This window comes from Bos grunniens, chromosome 21 (assembly GCF_055505025.1).
Source record: "Bos grunniens cultivar Pamir isolate PY7600 chromosome 21, Bosgru_T2T1.0, whole genome shotgun sequence".
Taxonomy (NCBI): Eukaryota; Metazoa; Chordata; class Mammalia; order Artiodactyla; family Bovidae; genus Bos; species Bos grunniens.
Genome location: NC_141185.1, coordinates 48,642,576 through 48,660,085, shown reverse-complemented (window position 1 = coordinate 48,660,085; position 17,510 = coordinate 48,642,576). Strand labels below are relative to the sequence as shown.

Below are 17,510 nucleotides of genomic sequence, written 5' to 3'. Positions count from 1 at the left end.
CATTCCCTAAGTGCAGCATGGTAGCTAACAGGGCCACAAATCATTGTGCACAAATCTCTGCATACACCTAGCAAGATGTGTCCACCATACTTCCATGAGATCCAGCTAGTAAGGAGATGATAAGCCCCGATGGATCCACACTGCTATTACTCACACAGACAGCAAAAGCAAGGCCAGCCTGGTGCCAGCTTCCCCGGCCACAGGATGACACTGAACCAGAGGGACCAGATGACAGGGAGCTTGATGGTAGGTCTCTCTGCAGCTGAGAAGCCAACTATTAATAACTCAGCTGCAATCAGACAACTTTATGACCTGCCGCTACACTCTAAGTTGGGGGAGAAAGGTGGGGCAAGGTGGAAAGGCCTACACTTCACTAAAACTAGGCAAAGGGATGAGAAATGGCTTTGTGGAATCTCCCAGAAGAAGGTGGCTCTTCACCAGGCTGCTTATCTCCCCCTGTTCCAGGAGGAATCATAGTGTGTTCTGACAAGACTCAAATTAGACAGTGGTCAAGCCTTACCTCCTGTGGCAAAGTCGTCAGGGCAGTGTATCAGAGCCGTTTCTAAACAGTCTGCCTTCCACCACCCTGACCTTTCATGTATCCAGCAAAGAATTCTTTTCAGGAGCATCAGTCACCCCAAGAGGTAGTCCAATTCATTGCACTGGTGGGAGCTTGCACCAATAGGAGCTTGCTGTCTATTTATCTTAGGCAACATAAGTTGAGAGGGACCACAGCTATGCGTCCCAGTAGGATAATCAGACCCACTTGCAGGTTAGACCACAGCCAGTCTCCTTATCTGTAGCCAAACCACTGTATCCCAGATGCTACTGGGGATCAACCGTAGAGCCTCCCTGTTTATGTCTCTATCAAGAGATAGAGTTAGGACTTCCCTGGTGGTCCAGTGGTTAAGGGTCTGCCTGCTGGTGCAGGGGGTACTCACTGCATCCCTGGTCTGGGAAGATTCCACACGCTGCAGGGCAACTAAGCCTGTGCACCACAGCTACTGAAGCCTGCGCATCCGAGAGCCCGTGCTCTGCAGCAAGAGAAGCCACCACATTTCCCTGCCTTGAGTAGGTATTGGGCTATCCTGTCTAGGGCAGTTTGAACTAGTTAGTTTTTCTAATGAGGAAGTCATCGATAGAATAATACCAAGGTGCTTCTAATGGGATTCCAGGCTACTCCATGTCTTGGTCTATCCACTGGTGGCAAATCACAGGGGAATTCAGGTAGACCTGTGACAGCACTGAAAAGGTGTATTGTAACCCAAGCCAATAAAGACAAGCTGATTTTCATTATTTGGGTATAATGGAATGTTTAAAAAGACATTAGCAAGGTCTGTCCTCTCAGAGCCCAGTAATGAGAGAGAGTTTTCAGAGGTCCTGGTGGTCCAGGGGTTGAGAATCTGCCTTGCAATACATGGCTCATGGGTTAGGGTTCCCATGTGCTCTGGAGCAACTAAGACCCCTTATGCTGCAGCCAAATGAACAACTAAATATTCAAAAACAAAACAAAAAAACAAGAGAGTTTGTCTTTATGGAAAAACTATCACTTTCCTCTTTTGGGACCCCTTGTATAATAACCAAACCCACGCAGCCTTATAGCAGCTTTCTCTCCTTACCCTGGCCTATAACGTGTTACCTTGACCTTTGCCGAGGTTTCCATTCTAGGAAAATGATTGCACGGTAGCTGAAGAGTTTCCCAGAGACATCCCCAAGAGCAAGAGAAGATTTGGTTTCAGCCTTGGGCTGCCAGGGTTGAGCAAACGTTCAATCTGAATTTGGGGTGGCAATTTCATCATCTACATTTTACCGCAGTTTTTTAAAAATTAATGGATAGGAAAATCTGCCATACAAAAAGAGTTTCTGTGGAACAACCAGTTAACGTATTTAGGAGTATACAACTTCACTCCCTGAAAGATTTGAGACAGCTTTCAAAAATATGTGTAGTACTAAAAGATCAGGGCCTTCCAGATGAACGAGCAGGTAAAGAGTCTGCCTGCAATGCCGGAGACACAGGAGACTAAGGTTCAGTCCCGGAGTCAGGAAGATCCCCTGGAGGAAGGCATGGCAACCTACTCCAATATTCTTGCCTGAAAAACCCCATGGACAGAAAAACCCCATGGTCCAGTCCCCCCTGGACCACGGACAGGAGCCTGGCGAGCTACAGTCCAAAGGGTCGCAAAGAGTTGGACACGACTGAACAACTAAGAACGCACGTTTCATCATCTGGGTATGCATGTCTCCATAATGAATCCAGACTGAGGTCACAGCGGACCAAAAGGAAGTGACTACTTGGCCACGTTGGCACTCAGCGTGGGGCCGAAAAGATCACATCCCCTTTTTGGAGCAAAGACAGGGCTCCGTGGGCTGTCAGGTCAAGTGTGGGCTAGAACTCTGGCGCAAGGATCCAGACAGCTCATTACTCACACCGACAGCAAAACCATGACCAGCATGGTGTCAAGTTCTCACCTCCCTAGTGCTATAGGCTGACACTGAACTGGAGGGACAGATGGCAGGAGGCATGGTGTTAGGCCACTCTGCAGCTGTGGAGCCAACTCTAAACTATGGCCAAGCAGTTGGAGGGCCTCGGGCCTTACTCCGTGAAGGGAGGGGGCCAGATAGAAAAACCTGCACTCAACTGAAACTAGAAAGATGGATGGGAAATGGTCTCCCACAATATAAGAAGGCTCCTCTCTAGGTTGCTATGTCCTCTTGCTCCAGGAATAATAGTGGTATGTTCTGTCAAGACTCCAGTCACCATGCACAAACCTTGCCCACGTGGTCAGTGTAGAGACATGCAAGGTTATAACGACACCAAGGCAGTGCTGACCACTTCTGCTGGTACCCCTCAGACAACCACTGTTTTCATTTCTCTATAGCTTAGTTTTGCCTGTGCTTGAACTTCCTGAAATGGAATCACAAGCACTGCTTCACGCAGAGTTTCTTTACTCTACCTGTCTTTGAGATTCATCAGTGTTTGGTGCATATACTTATAGTTTGTTCTTTTTTATTGCTATATAGACATTTGGGTGATCTCTAGTTTACTCTGGTTCTAGCTTCTCTCTCTCCTGAAACTTCAGTTACCTTGGAGTCCCACATGTTTCTTAGGCTCTGTTCTATTTCTTCTTCTCTCTTTATTAGATTAAAAGTGAAACTATTAATTGCTCAGTCATGTTGGACTTTTTGCAACCCCATGGACTGCAGCGCTCCAGGCTCCTCTGTCCATGGGATTTTCCAGATATGAATACTGGTGGTGGTGGTTTAGTTGCTAAGTCGTGTCTGACTCTCGGCAACCCCTGGGACTGTAGCCTGCCAGGCTCCTCTGTCCATGGAATTCTCCAGGCAAGAATACTGGAGTGGGTTGCCATTCCCTTCTCCAGGAATCTTTCTGATCCAGGGATCAAACCCACGTCTCCTGCATTACAGGCAGATTACTGTCTGAGCCACCAGGGAAGCCCTTAGTTTAGATGCTATAAATCTGACTTTAAGTTCACTAACTGTCTTTTGGTTAGGGAACAAATCCTGGGACCGTGTGTTTAGTCTGTATATGATTTTATCCTTTAGTTCTATGAATTTTTAAAATTTGTAATTTCAGAGATGACATTTTTCAGTTCTACCTGCTCCTTTGATTTTTTTAAAATAGATTCCAACCCTGTTGAAATTCTCTGTATTTGCATCTATTTTGTCCACTTTTTTCTCTGTTTAACATATTAAGCACAGTTATTTTGAAATCCTTACCTGCCAAATCCAATATTTGGATCATTTGTGGGTCTGCTTCTATTGTTTTTCTCTTGTATATTGGTCCCGTTTTTCTTCCTTTTTGCCTGTTTTATAATGTTTATCATATGTTGCATTTTGGGTATAAAAGAAGGGTAAAATATTATGTTATTCCTTTCCCCAACTTCTCCCCGAGGGTTCCCAAAGGAGCTAGTTACCTTGATGTGATCAAGCATTGAGCTGAGTTGGGGCAGAGTTACAGTTCTGATAAACCTCAGATCTGGGAAAGCCTGGCCAGTCTCTGTCTCTCCAAATCTTTCAAATTCTGCTCTAAAGAGATTTTAAAGTTAGCTCTTTAGCCTCCCGCAGTTTCAAAACCTGGCCAGTATCTTGAGGGAGAAATCAGTTTGTTTCAGGGCCCCTCCCTCTAAACCTCTGCCTTTCCAGCCCAGCCCCTGCCTGGTTGCCCACACTGCTCCAGAATGTTCCATGGGGGAAACTGGCTTTGTATTTTGGTTCCTCTAGGTGCCAATCCATAGCACAGTCCCTGTAAGCACCTTTTCTCCCCCTGCTCCCCAACAGCACTTCTTAATTCTGATCATCAGAGATGTCCCAGATCAGCAAATGTCTCAGGGAATAGAATACCTGTGCATCATCAGTTCATCTTGGAGGGGCTTTCTCCTCCTTGAAATTTTTATTCATATAGTCTTCAATTTCTTAACACTACTTGCCATTATCTTTAAAAACTGCTATCTTCGTCTGATGTTTCCTCTTCGCTGTTGCAATGGGAGTGGGGGCTGTGAGGACCTACCACATCCTACCCTGAAGCAGAAGTTCTTCATTTCCACTTTTCACCACTTCTAATGGAGACACAGTTTGAATTTTCACTTAGTCACACTCTAACTCGATTTCCTCTTGTTTAAACAAGTATTAGGCCTTTCACCTTTCAACCCTTTGAAACTGGATATCAACGGCTTGTTGAACTTTCTTGAAAGATGGTCATTTTTACCTCAAAATTCTTACTGCTTTGTCCTTTGGAGCTAAAAGTCTTCCTAGTTTCTGTTTTTCTGTTTGTTTATACTTCTTCTTTTTCTTTTTTTTTGGCTGCACCGCACAACATGCAGGATCTTAGTTCCTCAACCAGGGATTGAACCCACTTCAGGAGAAGCACACAGTCTTAACTGCTGGACCACCAGGAAAGTCCCTCTTTGTCTTTTTTACCTTCACCGTTGCTGCTAGAAAAGTTTCAAATAACCTTTTAGGTTTCGGGGGACTTAAGGGAGGAAGTGAGGGCCCCTCATTGCTCGGTAAACTTGTCTTGAGAGATGCAAAGCATTTTCTTTCTCTCCAGCCACTCCCTCCGCTCTGGGTGGAGCTCCAACTTTCCCTGACACTCTCCTCTTCCCTCCTGTGTCTCATCTGACTGTGGGACACAGACTCAGGGTCTGTAAACATTTATAAGCTAATGACTTCCCTGGTGGCTCAGCTGGTAAAGAATCCACCTGCAATGTGAGAGACCTGGTTCAATCCCTGGGTTGGGAAGATCCCCTGGAGAAGGGAAAGGCTACTCACTCCAGTATTCTGGCCCAGAGAATTCCATGGACTATATAGTCCATAGGTTTGCAAAGAGTCGGACACGACTGAGCAACTTTCACTTTCACAAACCTCAGCTGCCAGCCTTTACTTCACTCTGAGCTTCCAGACTTACATGTTGCACTTAGATCCCCACAGGCCCCTCAAATGCTTCTCCTAACTCGCCATCGTTCCCATAGCTCTGATCCTCTGCCTGGGCTCCTAGTTCAGAAATAACACCTCCATCTGGTCTGAAGCCTGCACATTGTCCTGGTCTCTCTCCCTCCTCCCCAAGTCTCACGTCCAACAGCTACCAACCACACCACGTCGGTTCCACCCTGGGAACGCTGCCCGTCCTCCTCCTTCCCCACGGCCACGGTACAGGCCCTCTGGTCCTCCTAAGACCTGCCCTCCAGAGGACTGCACATGCTGAGAGCACCTGATGAGCACAAATGGATTTATTATTTCTGCCTGGAAGAGGAAGCCCTGGAAGGAGCAGGGATGCAGGGCAGGCCAGGAGCTGCAGCCCTGCTCACAGCATAGAATCCAGAGGCTGGAGTCCAGGACGTCGAAGAGCTGTCCAGCAGAGTGAGCTGGAGCCCCGTTGAGGAGGTATGATGTTGCCCGCAGGGGCCGCTGGCTTGAGCAGTGAGGCCCAGCCTCACCGGTGCCGCTTTCGGATGCTCTGTAACTCCTGGTAGATGACGCTGAAGGTGGGCCGCTGCCCTGGCTCGTAGGCCCAGCACTGCTCCATGAGTCTGAACACAGCGTCAGGGCACAGCTCAGGGCAGGGCAGACGGCCCCCTGTGAGGACAAGCACAGCATACCAGGCATAAGGAGGGGGTCTGAGGGCCCCTGGCAGCCCCTGGGGACATGGCAGCTTAAGCTGCAAAGTTCTCCTTTTTTTTTTCTTGCAGCATTTTTAAGGAGCCCCCTGTTCTTTCCCAGAAACACAGAGATTCTAATCTCAAGTCACTGTGTGCTAGCTGTGTGACTCTTGTGAAATCTCAATTTCCGTCTGTAAAAGAGACCTTTTAATCCTGACCTCACATGTTATGAAGAGTAAATGAGGGGCTTCCCTGGTGGCTCAGTGGTAAAGAATCCACCTGCCAACGCAGGAGACATGGGTTCAATCCCTGGTCCGGGAAGATCCCACGTGCTGCAGAGCAATTAAGCCCATGTGCCACAACTACTGAGCCTGTGCTCTAGAGCCTGGGAGCTGCAGCTACTGAAGCCTGCGTGCCTAGAGCCCATGCTCCCCAACAAGAGAAACCACCACAATGAGAAGCCCAAGCACTGCAACTACAGAGTAGCTCCCGCTCGCTGCAACTAGAAAAAAGCCCACACAGCCGCGAGGATCCAGAGCAGCCGAAAATAATTGAATACATAAAAATTTTCAAAAAAGAGTAAATGAAATAAAGGTATAGCCTGGCACATAACAGGGGTTCCCTGGATGGTACCTCAAGAATTGTCCTTACTGTGCCCCAGTGGGGAAGATAGACAGGAGACCTGGAAGAGTCCAGCTGGAGAGCCAGGAAGAGGGCCTGGCTCTGGGGCCACTGTCAGGCCACCGGTTCCCTTACCCTTTTCCACGAACTCCCGGGTCTGCTGATTGCTGAGGTTGGGGTAGGGGGAGGCCCCCAGGCTGAAGGTCTCCCAGAGCAAGATGCCAAAGCTCCACACATCGCTCTCGGAGGAGTAGCGGCCTGCGAGGAGGTGAGGCAGCGTGAGTGGGCTGCGCCCACCGGCCACAGAGGGGCAGGCGGTGGCACCCGTGCCCGGCCTCGGGCCTTGTGGCCAGCGTGGATCAGGCCCAGGTACCGTAGTTAAGGGCCTCCGGTGCAGTCCACTTCACGGGGACTTGTCTGAGACCCCCTGAGGCCGCGTAGATCCCGTCGGCTTCCTCCCGGGACATCCCGAAGTCGCTGATTTTCAGGACATTCTTCTCTGTCACCAGGCAGTTCCGAGCAGCCAGGTCCCTGGGCAAAGCAGGACACAGGGCTTGTGTGGCCAATGTCCGTGTGGCATCTGCCAGCTGCCTGGCCAGGGCGCACTCGACACAGCCATGGGCCAGAGCTGCCCCTGCAACAATGCCTGGTCCCTTTGAGGCACACCCCACCTCTGGAGCTGGTGGCTGCTGGTGAAGGGGCAGGGGTGGGGGAGGGGTGTTGGGATGGCCTGCCATGCCCACCCCTCACCCCCTCACCGGTGAATGCAGCATTTGCTCTCCAGGTACTCCATGCCCGCGGCTGCGTCCCCTACCATCTGCAGCAGTGTCTTCACCCGCAGGCGGGCTCCCTCCGTCCGAAGGAAGGTCAGGAAGTCGCCCCCTGGGAGTGGGCAGTGTTGGTGGGGAAAGCTCGGTGAGCCTTTGGATGGGGGGTTTGAGACGGAAGAGACCTAGCCCAGCTGAGTGCCCCACCCCCAGAAATCAGCCCCCTTGGCTCACCCTGCACAAGCTCCATGACGATGTAGATGGGCTGTTTTTGGGTGCAGACGCCAATGAGACGCACGATGTTTGGGTGGCTGTACTGCTTCAGGATCCTGCGGGGTTGGGGGTGCTGCTTATGCTCCGCCTCGGGCAGGGGTGGGAGGGATCTTACACATTCGCTTCCCTAGCCCCTGGAGTCCCAGGGAAGGCCAGGTGGCCCGAGGGAGAACAGAAGACAGGCAGCAGAGGAGAAGAGCAGCTGACCAGGACGTGTGATTTCGGGTGGGTCCCCGAGCCTGGACCCTGCCAAGCTACGGGGGGGCCAGGACGCTTAAACAACACGGCAGAAGTCAAGCCCTTTGGAGGTCAAACGTCCTGCCATGCACTGGGAAAGTTGTAGTATGGGGGACCTACAGGGATGGGTGTTCTATCACCCACCTCGCTTCCTGGAGAAACTTGGCCTTGAGGTCAGGAGGGAGTGTCTCGCGACAAGATTTCACCGCCACCAGGGTGTTGTCTGCTCGCAGGCGTCCGCTAAACACTTCGCCAAAGTTGCCCTGAAACAGTCTGGGGTTCCTACCTGTCTTCCCTGGACTGTGGGCCTCTCCTGCACCCAGGAGCGCAGCCCACCCTGTCCCTACCCGCCCTTGACTCAGCACCACCCCCCCTCCCCATGCTTAGTCCTGCTCATTTTGGCTCTCAGTTCAGGGGGCCAAGCAGACATAGGGGACAGGCGGAGAAAGTCACCTCTGATTGACTACAGTCACTGAGACTGTGACGTGCAGGGTTCAAAAATCACTTTTGCTTGGGTTGGAAAAGCATTCTGAGTTTTAGGACAGTGGCTTCTTTCCTAAGAACGTATTGTATGTATTTATATTCGTTTATATTTGTTTATCTATTTATTTTTGGCCATGCCATGCAGCAGGCAGGATCTTAGTTTCCCGATAGGAATCAAACTTGTGCCCCCTGCATGGGGAGCATGGAGTCTTCACCACTGGCCCGCCAGGCCACAAGCTGATATTTTATAGGTCACATGAATAGAGCGTGTCTCACCTCCTTGAGGTGGGCGGTGGGTGGGGGTGATGTGCGTGCGTGTGAGGGGAGTAGGGTGCGGAGCTGGCAAAAGAAGCGTCTCTGGGGAGTTGTCAGGGCAGGCACTCTCCCCTCGGTTTCTGGCAGGATGGTGTATGGCAGTGGATGGACGGTGGACAGGGGTGCAAGCTGGGAATCAGATTGAGGGTGGGAAGGCAGGCGGCCAGGAGCTGGCAGAGCACACTCGACTCACCCGTCCAATCTGCTCGCCTAGCACCAGGTCCTCGTGGCTTAGCGCCCACTTGTCCTGAGGAAGGGAGGTGGTTGGAGGGGTCGGAGGTCAGTGGCGGGCACACGTGCTGGGCCCTACAAAGGACTGAACACCCCCCACCAACGCTGTGTCTTTCATTGCTTGGCATCTTGGTTTGTTGCTCTGTAAAATGGGGACTGGACCCAGGATCACACCTAGATGACTCGGGGACCAGACAGGCGCACTGAGTGTATGAGCACCAGCCTGGCATATGAGGTCCAGGAAACGGGAGTGATCTTGACGTTCCAAGCCTAGCGGGAGGCTGACTGGGCTCCCTGTATGTATTAATGTGCATCCTGTATGTGTGTGCTAAAGTCGCTTACAGTTGTGTCTGACTCTTTGTGACTCTATGGATGGTAGCCCCACCGGGCTTCTCTGTGCATGGGATTTTCCAGGCAAGAATACTGGGTGGGTTGCCATCTTCTTCACCAGGGGAATCTTCCCAACCCGGGGACTGAACCCACATTGCTCGCGTCTCCTGAACTGGCAGGTGGGTTCCTCCCACCTAGCACCACCTGGGAAGCCCACATATGTAGATGAATTGCCGGGGACCTGAAAAGCCCTTGGCGTTAGGATCCTCTGTGGGCCTAAACCCGCAGCCCCCAGCCCCTGCCCCAGGCTCACCTTGGGCACGGCCCTGTTCAGGATGATGCCACTCTTCTTGGTGAGGGGCTGCTGGGAGCGCAGCAGGTGGTCGATGAGCAGGGGGATGCTGGGAAAACCATCTCCTTCCAGTCGGTACAGGTTCTGCAGGGGTGGGGGGACCTGGGGTCAACGGCCTCCATTGCTGGGGGCAGGGAGTCACTGAGCCATGGGAGAGGAGAGGAAGGAAGAGCAGTGGAGAGAAAGGGACTGCCTGGGGCGAGAGGCAGAGATCTGAGGGTGCACGACGAGCCTGCTCCCCCATCTTATGGGGGGATGCAGGCTGAAGGCTTAACTTCTGTTGGTTTTTGCAGGGATTGGGTGGTCTCTGCGGCCCCTTTCAGCTCTGCCGGGAGGCATCTAAGATATAGCAGCTCCTTTCTACCGCCTCAAGGTCATTCTCTGCTGAAGGGAAGGGGAGGGGAGGGGAGGAGAGGGAAGGGAAGGAGAGGCTGGGGTCCACTCACGTCAGCGGACTGGATGATGAAGTGCCGGGGCTGGCCGTCCCAGAGCACCGACAGCACATACTCCTGCTTGCCCTGGCTCTCCCGGACGAGGAAGTCCCCGGAATGTGTCAGGAGCTCAGCCACCTCTGTCCGCGGGATGGCCCCGTGGTACCACACCTGCTCATGCAGGGGTTTCTGCACCTCTGGAACGAGCTGCAGCGGAGGGGGGAGCTGGAAAGGCACGGGGGAGGAGCAAGGAGGAGTCGCTAGGCCAGCCAGTTGGTTGTGGGGGAGGTGTCTCTGGCTGTCTGCCTCTCACAGGCTTCCCGTCCTCACAAACCACCGAAGTGCCACATAGAGCCTCCTGCAACCCTCAGAACCAGCAATAAACTTGCCCAGGCTGGCCGACCTCAAACCAAGCTTTGCCTTGAACACCAGTCTGCAGCCTGCAACCACTCCAGGAGCAGGGAGAGCCCTGGGGTGACCGTGCCACACAACGTGGGTGATAGAGAAGAAGGGGTAGGCAGAGGTGACAGGATCTGGACTCCCAGGGAACAGAGGGGTGCCCCAGTAAAAGTGGCCTGGGAGGAGCCTTCAGTAACTAAACTCCGGGACTAAACCTAGTGGCCTAGGGAGACATCCCTGAGAGCCCTGGCCTGGCCCACCCCTTAGGGAAGGGTGGAGCTGTGGATCCACTCACCGAGAACTTGGGACGGAAGATTCCCGAGATGTGGCTTTTGAGGATCTCCAGGGTGGGCGTCCTTCCCCCTTCTCGCTCCTGCTCCTGAGGCCAGGGACAGACGTCAGCGGGTGGCCGGGCTTGGGGAGGGAGGGGGAGGTGAAAATGAGGCGGGCAGCCCCTGGGGGTGGGCGGGCAGGGCTGGCGGCATGGGGGCAGCCGGTGGGCGGCTCACCGAGGAGGAGGTGGAGTGGCGGTCGTCCTGCAGAAGCAAGACGGGCTGGGGCTCGCCGGGGCCCAGCCACTCCAGCTTGGCCTGCAGCAGCTCCTGCTGGGCCTGCAGCTTGGCCTGCCTGCACAGCGCGACCTGCAGCCCCTGCAGTGCCTCCTGCAGTGCCTGCTTCTTGCCCAGCAGCTGCACCCTGCAGGCAGGGGCGGGCAGTGATGGAGGGGAGAGAGGGGGTCAGCCTGCAGCTGAAGGCTAGGGGTGAGCCAGGCAGGCTGGATGGAGGGCAGGGAGGACCAGGAGGCCGCTGTCAGCAGGCCCCACTCACCGCTCCCGGGGGTGGGTGGTCTGCTCCTCATTCCAGAGCTCTCGCTGCAGCTGAGTGACTGCTTCCTGCCGACTGAGCACCGTCTGGGTGGCTGCGGCCAGGTCATCTGTCACCGAGGTCAGCCTGTGCCCGGAGGAAGGGCAGTGTGAGAGCCATGCCCCTCGGCTGCCTCCCTGCCAAGCCGAGTAAGCCCGGCAGGCTGGCCGCAGTGCTGCATGGGCAGCGTCTACCGCCCCCCTTGGTCCCCAGGAGAGCCCCCACACACGTGTGCTGCACGCTCTCCACTGTCAGTTCGTTCAGCTGCAGCTCCCCGGGCTCCAGCAGCTCAGTCTCCTCCAGCAGTGACTCGTCAAAGGTGACACAGGGTGGGATGTCAGGGGCGGACCTACGGCAACGGTGCCCGTCAGTGCCCGACAGTCCAGCCGCCCAGGCGCCCGGCCCCCGCAAGGAGGGGCTTACCCGTACTGCTGCAGGAAGCCTTGGTACTCAGCCTCCGGCTGGATGCGGGCCACTGCTGCAGCCATCTCCCGGTGAATGGTCACCACCTCGTCTTGCACCAGGCTGCTAATCTCCAGGTACTCCTGCAGGGTCTCCTTCCTGCCCCCAGACCAGACCCTGGGTCAGGGAGACCTCAGGCTGGACGAGGCTAGAAGCTTGGGGCCCATGGCACTGGATTTGGGCTCACCTCCCCCCTCCCCCATCACTGACCAATCAAATGACCACAGGCAAGTCACTTAGCATCTCCCGGAAGTCATAACAAGGCCCCAGTGACCGCAGATGAGTGGAGCGTTTGGTGTGAGGAAGTGCTCGGGAAATGTGAGCTGCAAATGTGTCTGCTCTGGGCAGTCAGCCCCACAGTGGGGCTCCGGGGGCTCTGATAACCCCCGAAGCCATCACTGTGCTGACCCCATATTGATACCTCCAGTCCCAACACCTCCCAGAGCTTCAGTTGTCTCATGTAACCATCCATCTATTCAACACATCCCATTGGACATCTCTTAGACACCCAGACTCCACCAGCTGAAAAATGAACTCCTCTGGCTGTCCTCTGAACCTGCTTCTCTCAGTGCCTTCTCCACGTGGCCTCTGCCTTCCAGGGGCTCTGGACCAAGCCCCTGGAGCCATCCTTGACTGTTCTGTCCACACCCCGCTTCCAGTCCATGAGGAAATTCCACTGGCTCCACTTTCAAAGTACTTCCGAGACCGGACCACTTCTCCCCTCCATTGCTACTGCCTGGGTTTAGTGGCCGTAGTCTGTGGTCCGGATCACTGCAGTGGCTCCTGTCTGGTCTAATCCTGTCTTGCCCCCTTAAGTCTATTCTTAACTTGGCAGCCAGACTGACCTTAGTAAGACGGCTCAGATCCGGCCACTCTTCTGGTCCACTCGGAGCCAAAGTCCTCACAATGGCCTGCCGGACCCTCTATTATCCTCCTGCAGCCCCTCGTCTGACTTCCTGTGCTCTGCACAGGCTACCCTGGCTTCCTAGCTGTTCCTTGATTTCAGGCATTCTCCCACCTCGAGCCTGCGGTTCCCTCTTTCTAGTATGACCCTTCTCCAAACATCTGCCTGGCTCACCCTTGCACTTTTGAGGGTTTCCCAGACCATTCCCCTTAAAATAGTAAGCTCCCGGACTTCCCTGGTGGTCCAGTGCAGGGGACACAGGTCGATCCCTGCTCTGGGATGGTCCCACATGCCTCAGGGCGACTACTCCTGTGTGCTACAACTCCTAAAGCTTATGCTCTAGAGCCCGTGTTCCACCAGAGAAAAGCCCTCACAGCACAACTAGAGAGTAGCCCCTGATCGCTGCAACTAGAGAAAGCCCTTTGCACAGCAGTGAAAACCCAGTGCAGCCAAAACTAAGTAAGTAAAGATAAAAAATAAATACATATAAAGAACTGTCTCATAAAAAAAATCCCAAAAAACAATAACCTCCTACCCTGCCCCCCTGCATCCCCATTTTCTTATTTTTCTCCATAACATCTATCACCTGTAACAGGCTTTCTGCTTTACTTGCTGATTTCCTTTTCTTTTTCCACAAATGAATAATCCTAGAGGACAGAATTTTGTCTCTATTTGAAAGTCTCTATTTGAAAGAATTTTGTCTCTATTCTCTGCTGGGTCACCCAGGAGAGCCTAGAATGGTGTTCAATACATATAATGAAAGTGAAAGTGCTAATCACTCAGAAGAGTTTCGTCCGACTCTTCTGTGACCCCATGGACAGAGGAGCCTGTCCATGGGATTCTCCAGGCATGAATACTGAAGTGGGTTGCCATTCCCTTCTCCAGGGGAATCTTCCTGACCCAGGGATCAAACCCAGGTCTCCCGCATTGCAGGCAGATTCTTTACCATCTGAGCCACCAGGGAAGAGCCCATACACATAATAGAACCCTGCAATAAGGGCCCCAGAATAATATAATTTGGATGTCAACTGACTGGCCCAGGGCTCATTTGCACGTGATTACAAGACTGTCAGTTTCACAGGGTGGGGTTTTCTGGACCCTGCCTCTGGGCGTTAGGGCTGTGGCGGGCTAGGTGGGAGCAGGGATGGGCGGGGCTGTGGGCTCACAGGATGCAGGCCATCTCCTGGTGCAGGTCTTGCAGGGACTGAAGCAGGCTGGGCAGCATGAGCCGGTGGTGGTGCTGGTGATGCAACTGTGCTGCCCGCACGCCCAGGACGTAGCGGTTGTGGTGAGCAAAGAGCTTCCACAGGCTGCGCACATACTTGTCCTTGGCCTTGTCACGGTCCTTGTCTACCAGATCGGGGGAAGGAAGTGAGGGTTACCCAGAGCAGAGGCCTAGGCAGCGCCCGCTGCCCCGTGATACCTGTGGAAGGGCCCGGGCTGAATCCCCACCCTTTTCAGGGAGGGAAGCCTCGGACCTTTGCCGGCCTCCTGGTACTTGCGCCGGGCCTGGGCGCTGTCCCGTGCCAGGGCTCGGTACTGGCTTTTCAGCTTCTCAATGTCCTGGCTGTGACTCTGGAGAGAGAGGAGGGATCGGTGTAATTCAGCAGGTCCCTGGAGGATTCCTGCCTAAGGTGCAGCCCTGGATGGGGCCTGTGGTCCAGGTGGGCAAGTGCTCCAAGCCCATACTTCAGGAAGGACCTGGAGACCCCTGAGACTTAGCCGTTGCTGTTGAGGTTAAGGTCAGAGGAGCTAGGCTAAGGACAGGGAGGCTCTGGGGGTGGCAGAGAGCTGGACTGGGCAGGCGACAACTGTCCCTCCTTGGCCTAGAGTGGTATCAGGTGGCAGGCGTGTGTGTGGGCTGTGCAGAGCTCCACGCTTAGAAGGACCTGTGCTTGGCTGAACGCCGTTGATGCCATCTTGAAATTCTTAATTATTTGTTGACAAGGAGCCCTGTATTTTCCTTTTGTACTGGGTCCCCAATTATGTTCCTGGTGGCAGGAACAACAGATGGTCAAGATTGGATGAAGACCCTAGTTCCCTGCTGATGCGCTGGGATACTCAGAACAAACCCCACCCCTCTCCTCTGAACCTCAGCTTCCTCATCTGCCACAGAGCGAAGTGCACAGACTAGATCAACCTTTTCCTTCAGGGCCAGAGCGGAAACATTTTAGGCTTATAGGCTGTGCAGTCTCTGTTAAAATTGCTCGGCTCTGGCATTTTAGCTCTTCAGTGCTATTGTTTAGTCGCTAAGTCACGTCCGACTCTTTTGTGACCCCCATGGACTGTAACCTGCCAGGCTCCTTCTGTCCATGGGATTCTCCAGGCAAGAATACAGGAGGGGGTGGCCATTCCCTTCTCCAGGGGATCTTCCTGACCCAGAGATCCCATCCGCAAATGCAGGCGGATTCTCTACCACTGAACCACCAGGGAAGCCCTAGCTCTTTAGTAGCCATAGTATGACAAACATATGGGCAAGTCTGTGTTCTGCTTACACTGCTTACAAAAAGCAGGCTGACACCTGAATTAGGTGATCTCCTGGAGAGAGGGATGACTGGGTGAAGACTGGCCACCAGGGGCCGCTGTGGGGCCACTGCAAAGCTGGGGTTTGCGCTGGGAAAAGGGGTGTGGTGCAGACGGCTGCCCAGCACATTGAAAAAGGCTAAAGCCTCCACGTAAATAGCTCCTATCAAACAGCCTCTAGACCGAGGAGCTGGGCAGGATTCAAATGCGGGCAGGCCCACTTCACAGCCCCAGTCCTTAACCTCCGAGTCAGGGGACCACGCTGCTGCCTCGTGGAGTCCCTGAGTCCCTGGGAGGAGTGAGCCTTGGGCCAAGTGCCATCCCTCTCTGTCTCCCTCAAGGGCCAGCTGGTGCAGTGCAGGAGATGAGCACCCCGCCTTGGTCCTGAGCTCCTCCCAGGCGATGGCTGGATCACTCATCCTTGTGCTTCCCAGTGCTCCTCTGCCCTGGCACACAGTAGGGGGACAGAAAAAAGAACAGAGGGGCCCCCCGCCAAAGGCCAGTCCTAGCTGCAGCGGGAAGGAGGGAAGGAAGCTGGACCTTGCTCTGGGGGCAGGCCTGTGGTCAGACACTTCCACTTCTTCAGGAAATCCAGGGGTTCCTTGCAAAACCAGCCCTCTAGGCTCAAAATGTAGGCAGGGAAGACAGAAGCCCACCCACCTTGGTGAACTCCTGCTGCAGCTGCTGCCACTGCTCGTTGTAGGTTTTGCGCAGTTGCTGGCGCTCCCGGATCAGCAGGCTCAGCTTGCTCAGGGGCCCTGAGTTCAGGTCCTCCGCGTGCTGCCTCAGCACCCGGCTCAGGCCCTCCGTCTGGCTGGTGAGCTCTGTCCAGGACTGCAGTGGGGAGGGGCAGGCAAGGCAGGGAGTGGGGAACCTAGCTTCCGAGGTGGGCCTGCCAAATCTCCAACCCTCCCCAGCGGGGGACTCCGGGAAATGGAAGGGGCAGGCGGACCTACCCAGGCACCCATGGGAATTTGCTGGTGGAGGGCAGGAAAAGGGGGGGAGTCTAGAATCCCACCTGACTGATGAGGCTGTGCGGGCCGATGCCCCGGCTCTGGCCCCCGCTATCCTGCAGCGACATGTGGTGAAGCAGCCCGGCATATTCCCTGTCACTCTTGACCCGCTGGGCCATCCATTTCCTCATGCCCTCCAGCAGCCGGAGCTCGGCCTCCTGCATCTGCTGCACGGCCCCGTGGCCCTGGGGGTTGCACAGCTCTGAAGAGAAGCCCATAGTGTCGTCCTGGGGACGGAGAGAGGAGAGGCCACCACTGGGGGTGAGTAGCTGGAGATGGACGGGGCGGGGGCGGCGGGACAGAGAGGCGAGGGGCTGAAGAGCCACAGACAGGCAGAAGGTAGACACTTGTCCCCCTGGAACGCTGCGATGGGTACGAAACACCGCCTGGCCTGGGAAAGCTGTCGGTGCTTCCCGTCCTGCCCCTCCCCACTGCAGTCCCAGGTGGAGGCCTGATGCCGGAGGTCTCCTCCCCAGGCCTGGAACAGAAACCTCCCCCAGTCTCCCTCCCTGGATCTTTCCACCCAGCTCCTGCTGCAGGTGCAAGATGTGCACTGGGCCCTCGATAGGGCCAAGGCTGCCCCGGCAGGCACCCCAGGCGGCCACTCCCCACCCCCACCCCCAGCCCCTACCCTCCCGTGGCCCCTGTTCCACCCTGTCCCATGTCCCTCTCTCTGATCGCCCGCCAGGCCCCTGCCCAACCACCTCGCGGGTTGGCCGCCACCTCCCGGGCCTCGGTACAGGTAGGTACAGGCATTACCGGTGCGGGCAGCTGCTCCTGGGCCGCCGAGGACCGACTTACACTCAGGCCCCACACCGCCCGGCCAGTTCCTGATTCCGCGCTTCCTCCTCCTGTGGTTTCAGTTGGCCCAGGCCCCGGGGCGGGCCGGCCAAGGGGAAGGGGCGGGCGGGAGCCCCGACGCCTGCCCGCCCCCCCTGCCCAGCGCCGGCCGCTGTCTCAGCTGCCGGCCACACGGGCCCCGCGGAAACGGAAGGGAGGAGGGGGCTGGGAAAGAATGGCCCAGAAGAGAGCAGTTTGCGCCGGGCACTCCCCAGGGCCCAGACAGCGCCCCGGGGAACAGCAGAGGGTGCTTGGGGAGCGCTAGCACAGGGCAGGGCTGTGGCCTTTGCAGTGGCCGGGAGGGCCCGGGGGCCCAGAACCTAAGGAAGGGCAGGCGGGCAATTTGAGC

General features: G+C 55.1%; 1 protein-coding gene across 7 annotated transcripts; it reads right to left on the bottom strand.

The window, feature by feature from the left end:
* Positions 1-5,729: 5,729 nt before the first annotated feature.
* On the bottom strand, positions 5,730-17,153 carry FES (FES proto-oncogene, tyrosine kinase). 7 transcript variants are annotated; one of them, XR_015150049.1, is made up of 19 exons: positions 17,026-17,153; positions 16,327-16,548; positions 15,969-16,142; positions 14,264-14,360; positions 13,952-14,135; positions 11,843-11,980; positions 11,649-11,768; positions 11,384-11,506; positions 11,065-11,251; positions 10,851-10,969; positions 10,172-10,381; positions 9,687-9,809; positions 9,006-9,059; positions 8,159-8,277; positions 7,739-7,833; positions 7,496-7,619; positions 7,111-7,268; positions 6,873-6,995; positions 5,730-6,093 (listed from the first exon to the last, which is right to left on the bottom strand). XR_015150049.1 is itself a non-coding variant. In XM_086364509.1 (19 exons), the coding sequence occupies exons 2-19, from the start codon at positions 16,537-16,539 to the stop codon at positions 5,951-5,953; spliced, it is 2,469 nt and encodes an 822-aa protein (XP_086220635.1). In that variant the 5' UTR covers positions 16,540-16,548; positions 17,026-17,153; the 3' UTR covers positions 5,730-5,950. The 7 variants fall into 7 exon arrangements, 3 of the variants coding, with proteins under 3 accessions (XP_086220635.1, XP_086220634.1, XP_086220636.1); XR_015150050.1 differs by having other exon boundaries at positions 9,006-9,128; positions 17,081-17,153; XR_015150048.1 differs by having other exon boundaries at positions 17,081-17,153.
* Between the last annotated feature and the right edge of the window lie 357 nt (positions 17,154-17,510).

Excerpts from the sequence above, each read along its gene's own strand:
- FES (XM_086364509.1), bottom strand. The coding sequence starts at position 16,539 with ATGGGCTTCTCTTCAGAGCTGTGCAACCCCCAGGGCCACGGGGCCGTG. Across the intron at positions 11,769-11,842 it reads GGCTTCCTGCAGCAGTACGG|GTCCGCCCCTGACATCCCAC; the intron begins GTAAGCCCCTCC and ends CCGTTGCCGTAG. Across the intron at positions 7,620-7,738 it reads CGTCATGGAGCTTGTGCAGG|GGGGCGACTTCCTGACCTTC; the intron begins GTGAGCCAAGGG and ends GCCCACTCCCAG.